At 49.3% G+C, this 24,881-nt stretch overlaps 1 protein-coding gene across 5 annotated transcripts in view; it reads right to left on the reverse strand.

Annotated features, from left to right (window-relative positions):
* LOC123754481 (TWiK family of potassium channels protein 7) overlaps positions 1-24,881 on the reverse strand; it is a 386,952-nt gene that overhangs the window by 81,771 nt on the left and 280,300 nt on the right. For all 5 annotated transcript variants that reach the window (XM_045736927.2, XM_045736928.2, XM_045736926.2 and 2 more), the window contains one exon: positions 15,759-15,972. In XM_045736927.2, the coding sequence (XP_045592883.2) occupies positions 15,759-15,972 (214 nt within the window). The remainder of the gene's footprint in view (positions 1-15,758; positions 15,973-24,881) is intronic.

Consider the following 24,881-nt stretch of genomic DNA (forward strand, 5'->3'; position numbering starts at 1 on the left):
TGTGGAATTACAGTGGAAGTACACTGTGGAATTACAGTGGAAGTACACTGTGGAATTACAGTGGAAGTACACTGTGGAATTACAGTGGAAGTACAGTGATGTGGAACGGGTATCACAACAACATATAAGTTGGAAGTGAATATTATAAATATAGAATACTAGAAATATAGAATAGTGGCAAGAGGCGGCATCAGTGGTTATAAATCGGGTAACTGGAAACTGGTGACATCAACCTGGGCCACAAGAGGTCACCTGTACTGACCGGGGACCAGCCTCGCTACCTACGCTAAGTACCTGCCATAAAGTTTGAACAAAATAACACACATAATATTACAAATATACGGTATACATATAATATTATAAATATTAAATATATAAAAATATATACATATATATTGTTACAAATATACAATATACATATAATATTATAAATATATAGATATATACAACAAAACAAGGCAATATGGGAGTAAATAAACAAATTTGTGGCCACTGTAACAACTCCTTAAAGACGAAGGTAACGGGAACTGAATGTTATATCTGTAAGACTAGATTCCATTCGGCTTGTACAGGAATGAGTAACACTACGGCACTGAGAGCTGGTCACTTGCTCTGGGTGTGTAAAAATGACCTGCCAGCTTGGAATATCCTAAAAAACCTTCTAGATAACATGACGCATGATCGGAAAACATCATTCATTGGAAGCCTACCAGCCATCCAGAAGGAGTGGGAAAGGAACAACAATTCTAATATACAAGGGGCGGAGGCTATAGTCAGGGATGAAACTGAGGCTGAAACTCAGGAAGTTGTAAACTCTGACTCAGTAGGCCAGGATGTAGATGACAGTAAACTAGAAAGTGTACCAGACAGCACTGACAGCTCGATAGGTACAGACACTACGACGGTTCTCGATAGAGCAATTCAGAACAGAAGGACAGACTTATGCAAATTTTATGCAAAGGGCATATGCAGACATAGCTATGCTGGTAATAAGAAAGGATTAGAATGCAGTTACCAACATCCCAAAAAATGTTTAAATATGCTTAGGAAAGGTGAGTGTCGATTTGGATCAATATGTAGGTTTTTCCATCCTGACATGTGCCAAACCTCACTGGAGGACAGAAAATGCTATGACCTCAGCTGCCCACACTTTCACGTGAAAGGCACGGAACGCTACATAAAGAGTGGCAAGCAGGATAAGGAATTTGGAGGAAACTCTATAAATTTGTTATACCAGACCGGCAGAGAATTCAAAAGGAGCAGCATGGAGAGTGTATGGAACTGGATGCCAGATCCACTTGCATTCCAGAATTACAGATACAATTACCCACCGAAAGGGAACTACAATTACGACAGACAACTGCCCTACAACAATCAGTACTGGTCAGAACAAACTCATTATGTCCACGAATAATGGGCTAGCCGAAAAAGTCTCCCATTCAAATTATCACTAATAGAGTAACCTCATTCATCTTTGCCAACATACAAGGACTGAAAACAAGAACAAACAACAAAGTACAGTTCATAAATGGCCTCCTCACGGAGTCAAATGCAGTATTTGGAGCTTTCACAGAAACCCATGCAGGGGAATTGTTGGACAGTGAGATCTGGATTCCAGGATATAACCTATACAGGTGTGATAGGAAAATTAGGTCACATGGAGGAGTGGGTCTGTATATTAGGGAAGACCTTGTATGCTCGGAGCTCCTTAACGTTACAAATGAGGTGGTAGAGGTACTGGGATTAAAAATAGAGAAAATAAATTTAGTGATTATTCTAATATAGAAACCGCCAGATGCAACGGCTGAGGAATTCACAGAACAGATAAGCAAAATAGAGAATAGCCTTGATAATTTGGAGAATCCGATACCTGATATTATCTTCCAAGGTGACTTCAACTTGCCTAGTCTCAGGTGGAAAATAGCAAACAATAATATTATACCAGGAAATCTATCGGGACCTAACCAACCACAGATTAGAGAACTACTTAGATTCTGTGACAAATTTTCACTCAATCAGCAGATATCGGAGCCAACGAGAAATGAAAATATTCTAGATCTGGACTTTACGAACAATGAAGACATTATCAGAGACATTACGATATCAGATACCACATACTCAGATCACAAGCTCATTGAAGTGCAAACGACCATCAATACTCAGAATAGACCTAAAACGTTGATAAAGCGAGAGAGCCTATTCAGTAAATTCAATTTTAATAATAAAAGGATAGACTGGGAGATAATAAACAGGGAACTTACAAACATTCCATGGGGAACTGTTCTAAGTAATACAAGTCCTACAGAAGGAATAGAAAAGTTGACTTCAGAAGCGTATCAAGTCTGTCTGAAACATGTTCCTTTGAGGAAAGCCAGAAAGAGATCTAACGTAGAAAGAGAACGCAGACGACACTATAAACGCAGGAAAAAAATAACGGAACTGCTTATGCAGACACGAATTTCCCGTCAAAGAAGGAATAATTTAAATAGGGAGATTGAAGAAATCGAGCGGAAATTGAAACACTCATATGAAACTGAAGAAAGGCAGTTAAAACAGAAAGCAATTCAGGAAATAAAGAAAAATTCAAAATATTTCTTCTCATATGCGACATCAAAAGCAAAAACCACTGCCAGTATTGGACCTATTCGTACAAGTGAAGGTTCATACACGGAGGATGACAAAGAAATTAGTGAAATCCTAAAAAAGCAGTATGAGGACATGTTTAGCACTCCAATAAACAACATGAAGGTGGAAGATCCAGACAATTTCTTTATGCGGGATATTCAAACCCCTGTAAATATAACTGATATAAACACGAGCGCACTAAATTTTGAAAGAGAAATTGAAAACATGCCCATGCACTCGGCCCCAGGTCCAGACTCATGGAATTCAATATTTATAAAGAAATGCAAAGTGCCGGTAGCACAGCCACTCAGTATAGTGTGGAGGAAGAGCTTGGACACGGAGGAGATACCAGATGCACTTAAAGTAGCAGACATTGCCCCTCTACACAAGGGAGGGAGCAAAGCATTGGCAAAGAATTATAAACCAGTTGCACTAACATCGCACATCATAAAAGTATTTGAGAGAGTGATTAGGAGTCAGGTCACTAGTTTCATGGAGACCAATGACCTTCACAACCCAGGCCAACATGGATTTCGAGCGGGAAGATCGTGCCTCTCACAGCTACTTGAGCACTACGACAAAGTCACTGAGGCATTAGAAGAAAAGCAGAATGCTGATGTGATATACACGGACTTCGCAAAGGCTTTCGATAAATGTGACCATGGCGTGATAGCACACAAAATGAAGTCAATGGGAATAACCGGTAAAGTAGGACGCTGGATACTCAGTTTTCTGTCAAACAGGACTCAGCGAGTAACGGTCAACCATATAAAGTCTAGTCCAAGTGCAGTTAAAAGCTCTGTACCTCAGGGTACAGTCCTTGCACCACTGCTTTTCCTTATTCTCATATCAGATATAGACAAAAATACAAGTCACAGCTTCGTGTCATCCTTTGCAGATGACACAAAAATCAGTATGAAAATTACCTCGGCTGAAGACATTGAAAAACTTCAAGCTGATATTAATAAAGTTTTCGACTGGGCATCAGAAAATAACATGATGTTTAACAGTGATAAATTCCAGGTACTCAGGTACGGTAAAAATGAGGACCTTAAACATAATACAGAGTACAAAACACAATCAAATGTACCCATAGTAGGAAAACAGCATGTAAAGGATTTGGAAATAATAATGTCTGACGACCTAACGTTTAAGGAGCATAACCAAGCAAATATTGCGACAGCCAGAAAAATGATCTGATGGATTACGAGAACTTTCAAATCCAGGGATCCCATCACAATGGTTGTACTCTTCAAGTCACTCGTGTTGTCCCGTCTTGAGTACTGCTCAGTACTCACTTCCCCCTTCAGAGCAGGAGAGATTGCTGAAATAGAGGGAATACAGAGAACATATACGGCACGCATAGACGCAATAAAGCACCTAAATTATTGGGATCGTCTCAAAGCCCTCCAAATGTACTCACTAGAAAAAAGACGAGAGAGATATCAAATAATATACACCTGGAAGATACTGGAGGGCCAAGTACCAAATCTACACAGTAAAATAACAACGTACTGGAGTGAACGATATGGAAGAAAATGTAGAATAGAACCAGTGAAGAGCAGAGGTGCCATAGGCACAATCAGAGAACACTGTATAAACATCAGAGGTCCGCGGTTGTTCAACGTCCTCCCAGCAAGCATAAGAAATATTGCCGGAACAACCGTGGACATTTTCAAGAGGAAACTAGATTTATTCCTCCAAGGAGTGCCGGACCAACCGGGCTGTGGTGGGTATGTGGGCCTGCGGGCCGCTCCAAGAAACAGCCTAGTGGACCAAACTCTCACAAGTCAAGCCTGGCCTCGGGCCGGGCTTGGGGAGTAGAAGAACTCCCAGAACCCCATCAACCAGGTAATCAACCAGGTAATCAGGTAACTGACATCCACTGAGACCCTGTTAACCACCTCACAGATCTTCACACCTATTGAACAGCTTCCTCCATCAGCAGAACGCTCACCAAGAAGGGGATAAGAGAATGAACAGAAGAAAGTGAGCTTCAAGGCAATGTACACTAACATAGATGGGATTATGAATAAAACAAGTGAACTTGGAGATTGAAGAAAGACTAGAAGAAAACCCAGACATAATAGCACTCACAGAAACAAAGCTAACCAAAACCATAAAAAATGCAGTGTTTCCACAGGACTACTATGTAGTGAGGAAAGAGAGAGAAGGAAGAGGAGGAGGTGGTGTAGCTTTGCTGATAAGAAAAGTCTGGAGTTTTGAAGAGATGGTTGTTCTGGGCTGTGAAGATTTCAGTGACTACATATCAGGCACCATAGCAACTGGAGGACAGAAAATTATAGTAGTAGTCATATATAACCCCCCACCGAACGACAGAAGACCCAGACAGTAATATGATAGAAACAACTTGGCCACCATCAATATAATAGAGAGAGCAGCTTCTGTTGCTAGCAGGAACGGATCTAGACTACTAATTATGGGAGACTTCAACCACGGGAAGATAGATTGGGAGAACAGAGACCCACATGGAGGACCAGACACATGGAGAGCTAAGCTGCTGGATGTGGCAACAAGATACTTTCTAAGTCAACACATCAAGGGACCGCAAGAATGAGAGGAGAGGATGAACCAGCCTTGCTTGATCTAATATTTACCCTAAATGTGTCGGATATAAGGGAAGTTAAGTTGGAAGCCCCCTTGGAAATGAGTGTTCATAGTGTATTAATCTTTGAGTACCAGGTAGAGCTAGAAATTATCTCCTCAAAAAAAGAACTGGGAAACAAAGGGCTGGTGTACCGAAAGATAATTAAGAAGAGATGAGAAAATTCCTAGGGGATATACCATGGGACACAGAACTCAAAACTAAGTCCGTACAAGACATGATGGACTATGTCACCTAAAAGTGTCAGGAGGCTGTAAGCAGGTTTATCCCGGCCCAACAGGAAAAAACAGAGAAGCAAAGGAAGAATCCGTGGTTTAATAGGGCATGTATGGAAGCAAAGGAACTGAACAAAAGGGCATGGAGGAACTTCCGAAATAACAGAACACCAGACAGTAGAGAGAGATACCAGAGAACCAGGAACAAGTATGTTAATGTGAGAAAAGAAGCTGAGAAAAAGTATGAAAATGATATAGCTAATAAAGCCAAGACCGAACCAAAGCTACTACACAGTCACATCAGGAGGAAAACAACAGTGAAGGAACAGGTGATGAAACTTAGAACGGGTGAGGACAGGTACACAGAGAATGACAAAAAGGTGTGTAAAGAACTCAACAAGAGGTTCCAGGAGGTCTTCACAACAGAATAAGGAGAGGTCACTGCGCTAGGAGAGGTGGCAGCAAACCAGGCGGCCTTGCAAGAGTTCGAAATTACAAGAGATGAGGTCAACAGACACCTGTTGGATCTGGACGTGAGAAAAGTTGTTGGCCCAGACGGAATCTCACCATGGGTATTGAAAGAGTGTGAAGGAGCGCTTTACTTGCCACTCTCCATAGTGTATAGTAGGTCACTGGATATGGGAAACCTATCAGAAATATGGAAGACGGCTACTGTAGTACCAATATACAAAAAGGGTGACAGATAAGAGACACTGAACTACAGGCCAGAGGCCTTAACTTGAATACCATGCAAGGTGATGGAGAAGATTGTGAGAAAAAACCTAGTATCACATCTGGAGAGAAGAGACTTCGTGACAACCCATCAACATGGGTTCAGGGAGGGTAAATCTTGCCTTACAGGCTAAATAGAATTCTACGATCAGGTGACAAAGATTAAGCAAGAAAGAGAAGGATGGGCGAACTGCATTTTTTGGACTGTCGGAAAGCCTTTGACACAGCACCCCATAAAAGGCTGATGCATAAGCTGGAGAAACAGGCAGGAGTAACTGGTAGGGCGCTCCAGTGGATAAGGGAGTACCTAAGCAATAGGAAGCAGAGAGTTACAGTGAGGGGTGAGATCTCAGATTGGCGTGAAGTCACCAGTGGAGTTCCACAGGGCTCTGTACTCGGACCTATCCTGTTTCTGATATGCGTAAATTATCTCCCAGAGGGTATAGATTCATTCCTCTCAATGTTTGCTGACGACGCCAAAATTATGAGAAGGATTAAGACAGAGGAGGACAGCTTGAGGCTTCAAGAAGACCTGGACAAGCTGCAGGAATGGTCGATTTAATGGTTGTTAGAGTTTAACCCAAGCAAATGTAATGTAATGAAGATAGGTGTAGGGAGCAGGAGACCAGTTACAAGGTATCAATTAGGAAATGAAATACTTCAAGAGTCACACAGAGAGAGAGAAAGACCTGGAGGTTGATATCACACCAGACCTGTCCCCTCAAGCTCATATCAAGAGGATAACATCAGCGGCATATGCCAGGCTGGTTAACATGAGAACGGCCTCTAGAAACTTGTGTAAGGAATCTTTCAGAACTTTGTATACCACATATGTCAGACCAATCCTGCAGTATGCGGCTCCAGCATGGAGTCCATATCTAGTCAAGCATAAGACTAAACTGGAAAAGGTTTAAAGGTTTGCCACCAGACTAGTACCCGAGCTGAGGGGTATGAGCTACGAGGAGAGACTACGGGAGTTAAACCTCACGTCACTAGGAGACAGAAGAGTTAAGGGGGGGGACATGATCACCACATACAAGATTCTCAGAGGAATTGATAGGGTAGATAAAGACAGCCTATTTAACACAAGGGGCACACGCACTAGGGGACACAGGTGGAAACTGAGTGCCCAAATGAGTCATAGAGACGTTTGAAAGAATTTTTTCAGTGTCAGAGTAGTTGAGAAATGGAATGCATTAGGCAGTGATGTGGTGGAGGCTGACTCCATACACAGCTTCAAGTGTAGATATGATAGAGCCCAATAGGCTCAGAAACCTATACATTAGTTGATTGACAGTTGAGAGGCGGGGCCAAAGAGCCAGAGCTCAACCCCCGCAAGCACAATTAGGTAAATACACATGTGTGCGTGCGTGTGTTAGAGAAAAATAAGTTAATTTTAATAAAGTTAGAGTTATTAAACTCGGTAACTGAAGTAACAAAAACACACTTTATTGACTCAAACATTTCGCACTCAAGTGATACTTTACTTCTCTCGGCAGTGCACCAGACCTGCCAGGCGAGGACACACACACACACTGCCGTACTGTGCTGAGAGCAACACACACACTGTCGTACTGTGCTGAGAGCAACACACACACTGTCGTACTGTGCTGAGAGCAACACACACACACTGCCGTACTGTGCTGAGAGCAACACACACACTGCCGTACTGTGCTGAGAGCAACACACACACTGTCGTACTGTGCTGAGAGCAACACACACACACACTGTCGTACTGTGCTGAGAGCAACACACACACACACTGTCGTACTGTGCTGAGAGCAACACACACACACACTGTCGTACTGTGCTGAGAGCAACACACACACACACTGTCGTACTGTGCTGAGAGCAACACACACACACACTGTCGTACTGTGCTGAGAGCAACACACACACACACTGTCGTACTGTGCTGAGAGCAACACACACACTGCCGTACTGTGCTGAGAGCAACACACACACTGTCGTACTGTGCTGAGAGCAACACACACACACACTGCCGTACTGTGCTGAGAGCAACACACACACACACTGTCGTACTGTGCTGAGAGCAACACACACACTGTCGTACTGTGCTGAGAGCAACACACACACACTGTCGTACTGTGCTGAGAGCAACACACACACTGCCGTACTGTGCTGAGAGCAACACACACACTGTCGTACTGTGCTGAGAGCAACACACACACTGCTGTACTGTGCTGAGAGCAACACACACACACTGCCGTACTGTGCTGAGAGCAACACACACACACTGCCGTACTGTGCTGAGAGCAACACACACACTGCCGTACTGTGCTGAGAGCAACACACACACACACTGCCGTACTGTGCTGAGAGCAACACACACACACACTGCCGTACTGTACTGAGAGCAACACACACACACACTGCCGTACTGTGCTGAGAGCAACACACACACACACTGCCGTACTGTGCTGAGAGCAACACACACACACACTGCCGTACTGTGCTGAGAGCAACACACACACTGCCGTACTGTGCTGAGAGCAACACACACACACACTGCAGTACTGTGCTGAGAGCAACACACACACACACACTGCAGTACTGTGCTGAGAGCAACACACACACACACTGCCGTACTGTGCTGAGAGCAACACACACACACACTGCAGTACTGTGCTGAGAGCAACACACACACACTGCCGTACTGTGCTGAGAGCAACACACACACTGCCGTACTGTGCTGAGAGCAACACACACACTGCCGTACTGTGCTGAGAGCAACACACACACACTGTCGTACTGTGCTGAGAGCAACACACACACTGCCGTACTGTGCTGAGAGCAACACACACACACACTGTCGTACTGTGCTGAGAGCAACACACACACTGCCGTACTGTGCTGAGAGCAACACACACACTGCCGTACTGTGCTGAGAGCAACACACACACACACACTGCCGTACTGTGCTGAGAGCAACACACACACTGCTGTACTGTGCTGAGAGCAACACACACACTGCCGTACTGCGCTGAGAGCAACACACACACACACTGTCGTACTGTGCTGAGAGCAACACACACACTGTCGTACTGTGCTGAGAGCAACACACACACACTGTCGTACTGTGCTGAGAGCAACACACACACACTGCCGTACTGTGCTGAGAGCAACACACACACACACTGCCGTACTGTGCTGAGAGCAACGCACACACACACTGCCGTACTGTGCTGAGAGCAACACACACACTGTCGTACTGTGCTGAGAGCAACACACACACACACTGCCGTACTGTGCTGAGAGCAACACACACACACACTGCCGTACTGTGCTGAGAGCAACACACACACACACTGCCGTACTGTGCTGAGAGCAACACACACACTGTCGTACTGTGCTGAGAGCAACACACACACACACTGTCGTACTGTGCTGAGAGCAACACACACACACACTGCCGTACTGTGCTGAGAGCAACACACACACACTGTCGTACTGTGCTGAGAGCAACACACACACACACTGCCGTACTGTGCTGAGAGCAACACACACACTGTCGTACTGTGCTGAGAGCAACACACACACACACTGCCGTACTGTGCTGAGAGCAACACACACACACACTGCCGTACTGTGCTGAGAGCAACACACACACTGTCGTACTGTGCTGAGAGCAACACACACACACACTGTCGTACTGTGCTGAGAGCAACACACACACACACTGCCGTACTGTGCTGAGAGCAACACACACACTGTCGTACTGTGCTGAGAGCAACACACACACACACTGCCGTACTGTGCTGAGAGCAACACACACACTGTCGTACTGTGCTGAGAGCAACACACACACACACTGCCGTACTGTGCTGAGAGCAACACACACACACTGTCGTACTGTGCTGAGAGCAACACACACACACTGCCGTACTGTGCTGAGAGCAACACACACACACTGTCGTACTGTGCTGAGAGCAACACACACACACTGTCGTACTGTGCTGAGAGCAACACACACACACTGCCGTACTGTGCTGAGAGCAACACACACACACACTGTCGTACTGTGCTGAGAGCAACACACACACTGTCGTACTGTGCTGAGAGCAACACACACACACTGCCGTACTGTGCTGAGAGCAACACACACACACACTGTCGTACTGTGCTGAGAGCAACACACACACACACTGTCGTACTGTGCTGAGAGCAACACACACACTGCCGTACTGTGCTGAGAGCAACACACACACACTACTCCTGGCTCCTGACACACTCTAACCCAACTCTCACGTCTGACACAGATGGATCACAGCCAGGGTGTGTGTGTGACACCCGACCACAGGTGTCGCCTGGGGTGGGGGGGGGAGGGAGGGGGGGAACACCCTTGGGACTCAGAGCTGCGTCTCTTGGCTGTCCCCCCCCCCCCCACCCCGCCCCCCTTTTACGTGAGAGCGCGCAACTAGGCTTAAAGTAGTACGCCACCACACAACACACAATTACAAGGCCACGTGGTCCAGAGACAAGTGCCCCCCTGACTGTGGGGCACTGTGGGGCACTGTGGAGCACTGTGGGGCACTGCGGGGCACTGTGGGGCACTGTGGGGCACTGTGGGGCACTGCGGGGCACTGTGGAGCACTGCGGGGCACTGTGGGGCACTGCGGGGCACTGTGGGGCACTGTGGGGCACTGCGGGGCACTGTGGGGCACTGTGGGGCACTGCGGGGCACTGTGGGGCACTGTGGGGCACTGTGGAGCACTGTGGGGCACTGCGGGGCACTGTGGAGCACTGTGGGGCACTGCGGGGCACTGTGGAGCACTGTGGGACACTGCGGGGCACTGTGGGGCACTGTGGGACACTGTGGAGCACTGTGGGGCACTGTGGGGCACTGTGGGGCACTGTGGGGCACTGTGGAGCACTGTGGGGCACTGTGGAGCACTGTGGGGCACTGTGGGGCACTGTGGGGCACTGCGGGGCACTGTGGGGCACTGCGGGGCACTGTGGAGCACTGTGGGGCACTGCGGGGCACTGTGGGGCACTGTGGGGCACTGCGGGGCACTGTGGGGCACTGTGGGGCACTGTGGAGCACTGTGGGGCACTGTGGGACACTGTGGAGCACTGTGGGGCACTGTGGAGCACTGTGGAGCACTGTGGGGCACTGTGGGGCACTGTGGGGCACTGTGGAGCACTGTGGGGCACTGTGGAGCACTGTGGGGCACTGTGGGGCACTGTGGGGCACTGTGGAGCACTGTGGGGCACTGTGGGGCACTGTGGGGCACTGTGGGGCACTGTGGAGCACTGTGGGGCACTGTGGAGCACTGTGGGGCACTGTGGAGCACTGTGGGGCACTGTGGGGCACTGTGGGACACTGTGGAGCACTGTGGGGCACTGTGGGGCACTGTGGGGCACTGCGGGGCACTGTGGGGCACTGTGGGGCACTGTGGAGCACTGTGGGGCACTGTGGGGCACTGTGGAGCACTGTGGGGCACTGTGGAGCACTGCGGGGCACTGTGGGGCACTGTGGAGCACTGTGGGGCACTGTGGGGCACTGTGGGGCACTGTGGGGCACTGTGGAGCACTGCGGGGCACTGTGGAGCACTGTGGGGCACTGCGGGGCACTGTGGGGCACTGTGGGGCACTGTGGGGCACTGTGGGGCACTGTGGGGCACTGTGGGGCACTGTGGGGCACTGTGGGGCACTGTGGAGCACTGTGGAGCACTGTGGGGCACTGCGGGGCACTGTGGGGCACTGTGGGGCACTGCGGGGCACTGTGGGGCACTGTGGGGCACTGTGGAGCACTGCGGGGCACTGTGGAGCACTGTGGGGCAATGTGGAGCACTGTGGGGCACTGTGGGGCACTGTGGGGCACTGTGGGGCACTGTGGGGCACTGTGGGGCACTGTGGAGCACTGCGGGGCACTGTGGAGCACTGTGGGGCACTGTGGAGCACTGTGGGGCACTGTGGAGCACTGTGGGGCACTGTGGGGCACTGTGGGGCACTGTGGGGCACTGTGGGGCACTGTGGGGCACTGTGGAGCACTGTGGGGCACTGTGGGGCACTGTGGAGCACTGTGGGGCACTGTGGGGCACTGTGGGGCACTGTGGAGCACTGTGGGGCACTGTGGGGCACTGCGGGGCACTGTGGGGCACTGTGGGGCACTGTGGAGCACTGCGGGGCACTGTGGGGCACTGTGGGGCACTGTGGGGCACTGTGGGGCACTGTGGGGCACTGTGGAGCACTGCGGGGCACTGTGGAGCACTGTGGGGCACTGTGGAGCACTGTGGGGCACTGTGGGGCACTGTGGGGCACTGTGGGGCACTGTGGGGCACTGTGGAGCACTGCGGGGCACTGTGGAGCACTGTGGGGCACTGCGGGACACTGTGGGGCACTGTGGGGCACTGCGGGGCACTGTGGGGCACTGCGGGGCACTGTGGGGCACTGCGGGGCACTGTGGGGCATCGTGGGGAACTGTGGGGCACTGTGGGGCACTGCGGGGCACTGTGGGGCATCGTGGGGAACTGTGGGGCATAAATATCATACATACTCACAAATACCCAGGCCCTTGTCACGTCGCTTCAAACAAAGGAGACTGATATGTGGGTCAGATTATGCACAGTGTGATGTAACTCCATTTTTTCCATCTTTGTTTCCACGTTGGATCAGCGTCGGGGTCATCACTCCATCCCTGGGAGCAAGATCCAGAGTGAGGGAGGGAGGGAGAGAGAACGTGAGAGAGAGAGAGAACATGAGGGAGGGAGAATGGTAAAATGAGAGAGAGGGAACAATGCAGAGGCTGAGAGAATGGCTGGGAAGGAAAGATAATTATAGGTAGGGAGGATCTGGGAGACTGGCGTGTGGGTGTCATGCCCCATGCATGAGGTGGCATGTGGGGGGGGGGGAGCAGTAGCACATGTGGGGAGGTGCATGTGTGGAGCAGGGAACCCATTCATCACCTGAGCCACACATATGTTTCCTCCATACCAGTAGAAGTTCAACAATAATTATTATACATTTTAAATTGTAATTACTGTAGATATGCGATATTCTTAGTATACCATTGATGCGACTGGGCGTCGTAATAAAAATAATAATAATAATAATAATAATAATAATAATAATAATAATAATAATAATAATAATAATAATAATAATAATAATAATAATAATAATAATAATAATTAATCACCAGAAGGCACAATGGTTGCTGAGATTACATAATACTGGTATTCCTATATTCTCGCAGTCACTAACACGCATAGTGTGTCGTTTTTTTTTCTTCTCTCTTCACTTTGGCTTCGTTTCGAGTATTTCATTTCTCGCGTGTAATTATTTAACCTTCTCCTCATTTGTGTATAGTTATCTCGTTCTCTTACATTTTCTTACCCGGGATTGTCAGTTAAGATTAGTCAGTGAGACCTCAGATTGACGAGAAGTCACACGTGGAGTCCCACAGGGCTCTGTGGGACTCGGACCAATCCTGTTTCTGATATATGTAAATGATCTTCCAGAGGATATAGACTCATTCCTCTCAATGTTTGCCGACGATGCCAAAATTATGGTCAGTGGCACAACTTCCCGGATCTTGTTGATGTCAACAAAGCAGTAATCCTTTTTGCGCTACTGCTCACAGGATGAGTATGGGGTGCACAATAAACTAATCACCTCCGGTGGTAACAATAAGAAAACAATCAACGAAGCAGATCTCGCGCTCCTCCTCCTCTCCGGTTTTGTTTGACTAAAAAATTGTTTAGAGTTTTGAATCCGCTAATTTGTTTACGTTCTCTACCACTTCATAAATTATTGATTGACAATGTTGAGGCAATGACAAAAGTGTTCCTTATGTATTAACCCCACAAAATATCACATCAAATGAACAAATCCACAAGGGCCGTGACGAGGATTCGAACCTGCGTCCGGGAGCATCCCAGCTCATCAAGACTCACGGCCCAAATCCCCACATCATCAACTATGAGACGACTACAGCGTTACAGGTTACCATACTACGACAAGTTGCTGCTGCCTGTGGTGAGAGTACTGTGTTACAAGCCACATAACGCCAGTGTTACCTGTAGAGGTGTACAAGTTACACTACCACAGCCAGACCCAGCCCTTGGCAGCAGTGTGACACAGGTGACCAGTCTGTGACACCGGTACACAGTCACAGACGACACAGGTGACACAAGTACCAGTCTGTGACACCGGTACACAGTTACAGACAACACAGGTGACACAAGTACCAGTCTGTGACACCGGTACACAGTCACAGACGACACAGGTGACACAAGTACCAGTCTGTGACACCGGTACACAGTTACAGACGACACAGGTGACACAAGTACCAGTTTGTGACACCGGTACACAGTCACAGACGACACAGGTGACACAAGTACCAGTCTGTGACACCGGTACACAGTTACAGACGACACTGGTGACACAAGTACCAGTCTGTGACACCGGTACACAGTTACAGACGACACAGTTGACACAAGTACCAGTTTGTGACACCGGTACACAGTCACAGGTGACACAAGTACCAGTCTGTGACACCGGTACACAGTTACAGACGACACAGGTGACCCAAGTACCAGTCTGTGACACCGGTACACAGTTACAGACAACACAGGTGACACAAGTACCAGTCTGTGACACCGGTACACAGTTACAGACAACACAGGTGACACAAGTACCAGTCTGTGACACCGGTACACAGTCACAGACGACACAGTTGACACAAGTACCAGTCTGTGACACCGGTACACAGTTACAGACGACACAGTTGACACAAGTACCAGTCTGTGACACCGGTACACATTTACAGACGACACAGTTGACACAAGTACCAGTCTGTGACACCGGTACACAGTTACAGACGACACAGTTGACACAAGTACCAGTCTGTGACACCGGTACACAGTCACAGACGACACAGTTGACACAAGTACCAGTCTGTGACACCGGTACACAGTTACAGACGACACAGTTGACACAAGTACCAGTCTGTGACACCGGTACACAGTCACAGACGACACAGTTGACACAAGTACCAGTCTGTGACACCGGTACACAGTCACAGACGACACAGTTGACACAAGTACCAGTCTGTGACACCGGTACACAGTCACAGACGACACAGTTGACACAAGTACCAGTCTGTGACACCGGTACACAGTTACAGACAACACAGGTGACACAAGTACCAGTCTGTGACACTGGTACACAGTTACAGACGACACAACTCACCCTGATAGTGAACAATGTACAAATAGAAGTTTTCGGTAATGCTGCTCATTGTCATTTGACAATGTAGACAATTATCCTATTTTTTTTTACTAATAATGCTGCAGTTCTAACAGCTTTATTTGCCATGGACATAATTGTTCACTATCAAATAGTGACACTGTTGTTAAAGAAGCTAACTTTTATATAAATGCTCACAAATTCACACAATCCGGATAACAGAACTGCCCGCCGTAGCCTCATGACGTGTTTATGAGAACCAAAATAAGAAAGATGAGGAGTGCGGGAGGGGGAGTGAATCTGGTGATGATGCTGATGAAGTTGATGACATCTGCAGCGGCACTTACCGATGGTGGTGATGAGAATGATGGAGTAGAAGAGGGCCCCCGCGAAGGTCCACTGCTGGGTGTGTAGGTCCTCGTCCCCATCCCAGCCGTCGTTTTTGATGGCCCTGATGAGGGACTTCTCGAAAGTGACGAGTCGTTCGCGGACCGAATTGGCCCACTTGGTCTCGTTAAGGACGGGCATGCGGTCCGTGATGCTCCACAGGTCGTCCGTCACCTGAGAGGAGGAACAACAGGAGAGCTGAGCTGATGAGCTTAGGGGTCGTTACAGTGTTGGGTTTAACAGCTCTTCCGTCCACCGGGAGGGCTGTTAAGGCCACCATAATAGCCTCCTAACTATAGCCAGCAAGTATATTTTTTATCTTGGTGCATATACACCAAGACCCACGGTATACAGACTTCTCGGGTGTATATCTTCCTTGTTAGCGAATACTTGTCGTCTGAATGACCATATTAAGGCCAATAAAAGCTTTCCCTATTAGTTGTGAAACTCATTAATGGAACTGCTAGAATTATTTTGTCACGATGAGCTAAGAACAAGATTCAAATACTCTTTGGCGATGTATCAACAGATTTTATGCTGGTGTATTTTGTGTGATTATATTGGGAGCTTAAACCTCTAAATATATAACGCCTGCTCTATACAATTTGAACAATGATAGTTTGTGAACTGGAGAATTGCTTTATTATTCTATATGCAAAATTTTCATGCAGAGCCTAAATCAGAGTATCAATGTGTGACAGTGTGCATGTCTTCCGGTGTCCGTGTGTAACACTGTCAGCTTCCACATACCTCATACTGTGTGTGTATTCACCTAGTTGTGCTTGCGGGGGTTGAGCTTTGGCTCTTTGGTTCTGTCAGGAGATGGAATTTTCCAGCTACCTTGTACATTGAATGGATGCACAGTGCCGAGTGCACAGGTGCCTGTGCACCATGATTCATTTTTCGAAATAAAACTCTTTCACAGTCGTGCTGGGTGTCGTTGGACAGCCCTTGACAAATGCTAGTCATTGATGTCATTCTAATCGCCGTATCAGCTCTGTGAAGAAAGAAATAGCAGGGAGTCGATTTCTGTGAATTTGTGTACCATTTCAAGTGTTGAGGGAGGTTTGGGGGTCAACGGTTGTAGGCTTGGGCGCCATCACGTGCCACCCTCTTGAGAGGGGTGGGGGGGGGGGTAGCGTCGTCAAGGAAGGAGCGCCATTGGCCAGAGCTCCTGGGCCTCGGGAATGCTCCGCGCGGTGATTGGTCAAGAGGCTGAAGGCACCGCATGTATGCCCCGGGGCTGTCTTGGCGGGAAAATCATTCTTACCCGTGGACGTCGCTTGAGGAGGGCGTGATTTCTAGCACTAGGCCAGGCACCGGAAATCCCACCTGCAACGCCACAAAAAGTCACTCTCGTCGTCGTGCACTCAACCCGATACTGTGGGATACTGTTATCGTCGTGTGGTAGTGACATCCATCGTCTATCGTGATTTAGCTACAAGGTGTCGTAGGAGAGACGATTTTGAGAAGGTTTCAGTGTTGTTGGAACCCTTAAATTCATAATTCCGAGGAATTAGCAGTGAACAGTGAAGGACTCTGTCATTTTTGAGCCACGCCGTGTAGCGCCGTACCGCCGTACCTCGCCAGTGTTGAGGCGTGGTACCGTACCCAACTGTCTGTCAACCGTCATGCTGCGTCTCGCTCTGCTCGCCTAGCCTAGGCAGAGCTGGGGCCCCTGACGCCGCCATCCTGGTCTGTGTGTGCAGCCACCCCGTGGTCCAGCCAACCGTGGTCCTGCCGACCACGTGTACGAAGTAGTGAGGACGCCGACTTCACCACCTACATCCGGCATCCGGCAACCAGGAGGCCTGGTCGACGACCGGGCCGCAGGGACGCTAAGCCCCGGAAGCACCTCAAGGTAACCTCAAGGTAACCTAGGTGAGTCCGCCCTGAGCAGCCGTGGAGTGAGGACGTGTTCCGGCCTATGTGACTGCTGGGGTTGTTTGCCATTTGGTCGCCAGGTGGTGTGGGCGTCACTGCCCTCCCAGTGTTGTTGCCTGCCTGGCTGCGTGTTGACGTGGCAGTTTTGATATGGGGGGCCTTGCAATTCCTCCTGTTCTGCGGGTGAATTCCGTGGGACTAGAGTTCTCGTGTAAGGCTGGTTATCCAGCCATTGAGTTGGTGATGTGCGACATGCTTCGTGTCCCGGTGGAGACTGTCTACGGAGTTGAGCTTGTTACGGCCCACCGGGTGATTATCAAGTTCGTGCGGGAGGAGGAGTATCGGGACTTCCTCCGTCGGTATGAAGGGCGTTCGTTGCAGTTGCCGGATGGCGCCGGCTCTGTTGCGGTTTCGGACCGAAGTGGTGCCCTGACTTATGTCAGTGTACACGGTGCGCCCCTGGAGTTCCCTGAAGACCTTCTCCGGCGCTTCTTCGGGAGGTATGGTGCAGTCATCAGTGTGCGGGTGAACACGCTTTCCTCGGGGAAGTATGCTGGGAAGCAGACGAACATCCATACCATAGGTATGCGCCTGCGGTCGGATATCCCATCTTCTGTCCGGCTGCTAGGTTATTACGTTCGGGTGTATTATGCCCGGCAGCCCCGTACCTGTTTCCGATGTGGCCAGTTAGGGCATCAGGCTGCCGGGTGCTCTAAGGCCCCTGCTGCACCTGTTAACTTGTTTCGGGAAGAGGATTTCCTGCCACTCCCTCAGGGTGTGGATTCCGGAGATGAAGAGGGGCAGGTCCCGTTCGCTGCTGATGGGACCCCCCCCCTGCGTCACCCGACATGCCCCCGGTGGTTGTTGTCCCTCCTCCGGGTGTTACGGTGGCTCCTGTCGCTGGTCACTTCGCTGTGCCAGTTGCTCCCGAGGGTCTTCCGGATGGTCTCTGCGGGTCGTCTTCATCTTCCTCGTCTCCTGCTGCTGCGCCTGGTCCTGCACCCTCGCCAGGTGTTACGGCTGTGCTGGGTGTTGGGGGGCTGCGGAGCGTCCTGTTGTGTGCGGCCCGGTTCCCCATGTGGTTGAGGCTGCTGCCGTACTGCGACGGGTGTCGGTTCGCCCGGTTTGTGTGGCCCATGGTTCTGGGTCCGCCTCCGTCTGTGAAGATGTGCGGCCAGTGCCCAAGCTTTCCAGGCGTTCTTCTACTGCTTGGGCTGATGTGGAGGACTTCGACGCAGGTGGAGCTTCGGGCGATGATGTGGCGGTTCCAGGTGCTTCGCGCTCTACGTCGCTGGTGGTTGCTGACGTCCATGTGTCTGCTGTTGACGATGGTTGTGCGTATGATTTACCTCCTGTTCTTTCTCCTGCGCAAGGTTCTCCGCAGTGGGGGGTGGTTGCTCCTACAGACGTGGGTGGTGTGGGTTCTGGTGCGAGCCGAGGCCTCAAGCTGGTGCTGAAGAAGGATACCAAGCGTGGGGGGTCTCAGCAGGTACAACTTTCGGTGGTTAATGCGAGGCCCTGTGAGGCAGCCGAGGAGGCTCCCAGTGTGCTGCCCATTGCCCGGCCTCGTGGGAAGGAGCCTCTCCCTCTCGTCTTGGCCTCCGGCGTGGCGTATGATGATAAGAATCCTTTGCAGTTTGAAATTGTTGACTGCGTGCGTCCTGTTCCGTGGTGCCCCTCTTCCATCTGGGTTCAGCGGGCTCGGTGTTTTATTGTGGGTGTGCCGGAGTTAATGCCTGATCCTCGTACGGTTCATAATGAACCTGTTCCGGAGGACGTCATGTTACTTTGGGAGGCGTATTGTATTCGATTCCCGGCGGCGGAGTGGCCGGATAAGTATGAGAAATTTGAGTAGCCTGTGTGCTTGCTGTGTGTTTGGTGTGTGCTTGGACCTGTGGTTTGTTTGCAATGTGTTGTACCTATTGTGCGCCCTTCAGGCCGGTGTTATGTTTGTTCTCATGACCGTTGTTTTGTTGTATTTCTTGTATTTCCGGTATTGTTGTTTCTTTTTCCTGTGTTTCATTATGTTTCTGTTCATTGTTGTGTTTTTGTTGTCGGCCCTTCAGGCCGGTATTTAGTGTCTTTGTATAAATTTGTATTAATTTGTTTTGTGCTGAAGTGTCTTGTTATGTTTCTTGATGTACTTTCTGTTGTTTTATTCTCGGTCCTTCAGGCCAGTGCATGTATGTTGTTGTGTTTGTACCTGTTTTGTTTTCAGGTGTGCGTGTTTTGCTTGTTTATTTTTATTGTTTATTTTGGCCTCGCCTTTTGTTTACGGGGCGGATGGCTTGGTGTGTGTGTTTTTATTCCTGTATTGTTTGTGCTGTACGTTAGACCTGGTGTTTTCATATGGCTTTACCTGTTGTATGTGTTTGTTCTTTGTTTTGTTTGGAATGTATGTGATTGTCTTGTTATGTTTCCTGTTATGCCTCTTGATGTATGTTTTGTTTTATGAAGGTTTTGTTTTGTGATGTTACTGTGATTGCTTGTTTGCCATTGTATTATGTTTTGTGCCTTGATGTATGCTGTATTTTTCTATGCATTTATCGTGTTTGTGTTTTGTTGTGCTATGCTGTCGGCCCTTCTGGCCGGTGGTCTATTGTTTTATTTTGTTCTGTTCTGTATTTTGTATTGTTTTTATTGTATTTAAATTGCATGCTTTGCATGTAAAAAAAAAAAAAAAAAAAAAAACACCACCTTCAGCAGCCGCAGAGTGGGGAGTGGTAGACGTATGTGTGTGTGTGTTATTATAGACTGTGGGTTGGTTGGTGTTGTCGTCGTTGATCCTTCTCTACGGACAACCCAACCCACAACTCGGCAGAGTGCTTATACTTGGAGATCACCCTTGGCACTTCTGGCTCTTGGAGAGGGGCTCAACGTCACACGTTTAGGGGATGCGGCTCCAACACTTAGCCTCGTTGTCACGTGCACACACCCACTCGAGCCGCTGTGACTCCCCACTCTCTCCATAGGTGATATGATCTCCTCAATCCCCTTTTTGACTTATTAGTATTACCTTTTACCCTGTCCACGGCAGTGGTTCTTGGTTCTTTCTCTCTCTCTCTCCTTCTTTCCTACCTCCTGGGAAGCCTCACTAGGACAAGGGCAAACACCAGCAAATTGGGATACATTTACTGGACAAAGCACATACACGATACATACACACACATAATAATAATGAATCCTATACTCTATAATATTACAATCAGGTTGCACTCCAACACCATCAGAACTCTATTATCAGCTTATCAAGTGGTATCCTATCTCCTGGTTCACCACCTGATACTATCAACCTCCTCAAGTTGATCAAGTCTACATACACTGTTGCACCATCAGCAAGATAATATATATATAGAAAATCAGCATTTGAATGCAATAACATATATCAGTATAAATGTTCATTGATACACAACAATGATCAATCGATCACTCTATCAGTCCTAGAACATATACATCTGTAGGTAATCCACCCTACGGCTGTAACTCTAAACTTCAGTATAAAACACTCCTTGACATAAGACTGCAAACAACCACTCACCTCTCACTGCGTCTTGCACACTAATGACAACCAAACACTATCAACTCCCTACAAGTAATCCACCAGAACTTCCCCTTCCACCTCTGGAAGTTCACTACCCTAATATCTTTAGGTTCTTCCGGGCTTCACTGCCAGGATCCTCTGCAGCTCCTCCAGGCTGCTATCATGAAGTTTCCTTGAGCAACTACGGTGCTTCACCCTTCTGCTAGGTTCCTCCACAGCTCTCTTGGCTGCTACACCATGAAGTTTCCTCGAGCAACTATGGTGCTTCACCACCTCTACAGAAGCACGTGACACTCCTCTTCACTGCTTCTCACAGCTCGAGGTCCTCGCCTCCACTATCTTGGAGTCTCATCAGCTACTTCATCTGCTGGCTTCGAAGTTCTCAGCAACTTCTTCCCCAAAGAACAAACCTGCAACCCAACGACACTCCAATAAAATTGTTTCCCCTTTGACACATAAACAAAAATAATCACACAATATGTTTGCCTCCAAACTCTCTCTGTTCTCTACATACAGTGAGAGTGGACTCCCCCGTTTTGGGCGGGTCCATACTCCACCTCGCCTGGCGGCGGTCCTCACTCGCTGGGAGGGTCTTCCTCCGTCAGGAGCCAGGCTCCCTCAGTCGCCCGCCAGCGCTCAGAGGGGATGGACGTCGCTCCGTGTTCCTCCCTCTCCACTCTCTTATTTCAGGCCTTCTGCCTTATTAAAACATGTCTAACTTATAAATAAACATCGCTACTGTCGCTGGGCACACGACCAACTACAAGCAATCACTATGAACTGGCGTATATCGTGCTTACCACAGATCGTCTGGTCGAGGGCGCTTCTTCCTCTGACGAGGCTTGGTCAGGGCGCTCCACGGCCCACAATAATGCCTCCGGGCGGCTTAATATTCACTAATTATCGCCCACGACTTGAGACCACACGTCCCCAGCTCGATTCCACAGCTGGTACGTCTGCATACTTCTCTTCTCTTCGAGATATATCACTAGGGGTTCTCTTCTGACGGGAGCTCAACGGAGCGCGGCTTTTCCCCTGCGATGTCTGGCCTCAAGTGAGGTCAAAGCCCCTCCAGAAGTGAGCCTCACGCCTCCAGCAAAATGTCCACATCTCCTAGCCAGTCATTTATCTGTTTCCTTCTTCACTGCCCATAATCTTAAATTCTTATATATATCCAAACAGCCATTTTACATATGGGTTATCACCTCAATATTTGCTAGACCTTCTAGTTAGGTCAGGCTTGCTGAATAACTCTCAAGGAGGGAGACTCGTTTCTCCTGTAGGCTGAGATCATAACAGTGTGTATGTACTCGGCCGGTGGGAATGTAAGTACACTGTTTCTGTTTTGGGTATAAAACTCTGAAGCTGGTTTCGCACCCAGTGTTCTGCCTAGCTATTGTCCCTGTTGACCACCTGGTGAGGTGATGGGAATTGGAGACATGTGAGTTACCCTGTTTGACGTCATCAAGTTGAGGAGTGCCGCCGTGGGCCCTTCATAAACTCGAGAACCTCCAGATCAGGTGGAAACGGCCACTCCTGAAGCTCACCGACGCAAGTCGCATAACGATGCTGGGGAGCGGAAACCACGTCCTTCGAGGAAGCAGACGACACCGAAGAAGCGTACGAGAGCTGCCGAAACGGCCGCGTCGCCGTACGCACAGGAGCAGGGAACGGTCGACGAGATGGTAACACCTCCACCGAGACCGCAGGAGACACTGAAGAGATGGCCGGAGACGGAAGAGGCGTCGAGACCTCCGCCAATGAAACGGGGGAACGAGGAAGGGGTCACAGAACCCCCAGAGCGAGCAGCCGTTTTCAACACCACCAACAGGCCACCCCGCTCACGACAAACCTCAGCAGGGGAAACCACCTCCCATGAAGAACCGGAGCCATCAGACGCAGGCGACGCACCCGAAGCAGGATCTGCAGACACCATATCAGAAGCGGAGGCCGAAACACCGGCACCGGCATCTGCAGACATATGCACCTCCGCCACCACCGTAGGATGCAACGCAACTGGAACCACCCCACCGTTGCCGGCAGATCTAGAAGCGTCGAAGTCGCAAACGCCAGCCCATGCAGAAGAAGAACGCCGGGAACGCTTAGGCTCTGGCCGCACATCATCAGAACCGGAGGCTGACTTAGAGACACGCGCAACACAAGCTGGGCGAACCAATGCACGTCGGAGAACGGCATCATCCTTAACCACATAGGACACCAGGCTAGGCACAGGAGGAAGCGCCGGATCCACCCCATCACCCAACACAGCCGGAATAGACGACGAGGGTGCAGGGACAGGGTCAGACACAGCAGAGGACGAACTGGAATACGGGGGATTCGAGCAGAAGGCAGTCGGAAGAACCCCAGGGAAACAAGCCGGAGCAGGACGATCACCAGGCGATGACACAACCTCCGGAAGAGAGGCGACAATAACAGGGGGTGCATCAGGCGGCGCAACAGTCGACACAGGGGGCACACCCGCGGCTGAAGAGACGTCCACATCCACCGAAGCCTCCTCCACAGGAAGCAACGGAAAATCCTCCTCACTGAAGAGGTTCACGGGCGCAACGGCAGGCGCAGAACAGTCAGCAGCCTGATGGCCCAAGAGGCCACAACGATAATACGTCCGAGGCTGGCGGGGAAAAAAAAAACCCTGAACGTTGTATCCCATAAGGCGCACAGAGGATGGTATGTCTGCCTGGAGCCACATGCCCAGGGTGCGAATGTTAGTCCTTACACCCTTGAGCGGACTGGAGGATATCATGTGCAAACGCACACTAACTACGACGCCAAACCGACTGAAGTACCGCCGTAGCAAACCTTCCGGAAACTCCAAGGGTGCCCCATGTACACTAACGTAAGTGGGGGCACCACTCCGATAAGAGAGGGTCACAGTGCCCACACCATCCGGCAGGGGTAAGGTCCGCCCCTCGTATTGACGGAGAAATTCCCAATACGCCAATTCCTCTGAAAATTTCACGATCGCCCAACTTGCTGTTACCAACTCGACTCCATAAATGTCTATCACATGGACAGAAAGCAAATCACACACCAGTGCTATCTCCAGGTACCCAGCCCGTACAGAAAACTCGAGGCCCACAGACTGAGCCCGCACTACAGGGAGAAGAGGGACCCCCATCGTGAACTCCACGTCAGCACAGTTGGGCAGAGACACACACGCCCCCAACCGGCCAAACTGGCAAACAATCACCAATTGCCGGAGAGCTTAGGCAACACGTCTGCACCCCACCGGGGCTAGGGCGCCACCCCCGCCTTGTTTTTGGTACCTCGTTGGTAGAGTAGCGAGTGCCACAAGTTTTGTGATTATAGTATTTGTTCACCGTGAAGCCGTGACAATATTAATTGCAAGCTTGCATCACCAGTGGGCACCACTTTGTTCAGTTAGTGTCATTATTTAGTCAGCGACGACGGAAAGGATCCCGTGGGTCCACCAGGCTGTTGAATAGCTGTTCTTAAATGTGCCACTGGGGTGACAGTAAAGTAACGTAAACTCTTCGTTGTAGTAGTTCTAGTTTTGTTTGAATAAATTGTTATGTTTCTAGAAAACGGTCATTTAAGTCAAACCTCAATAATCCTGTCCCACTTTTCATATTCTACAATGCTTTGCCAACTTATGTGTCAATTAAGTCTGTATCTA

The sequence above is a fragment of the Procambarus clarkii genome, chromosome 18 (genome assembly GCF_040958095.1).
Source record: "Procambarus clarkii isolate CNS0578487 chromosome 18, FALCON_Pclarkii_2.0, whole genome shotgun sequence".
NCBI lineage: Eukaryota > Metazoa > Arthropoda > Malacostraca > Decapoda > Cambaridae > Procambarus > Procambarus clarkii.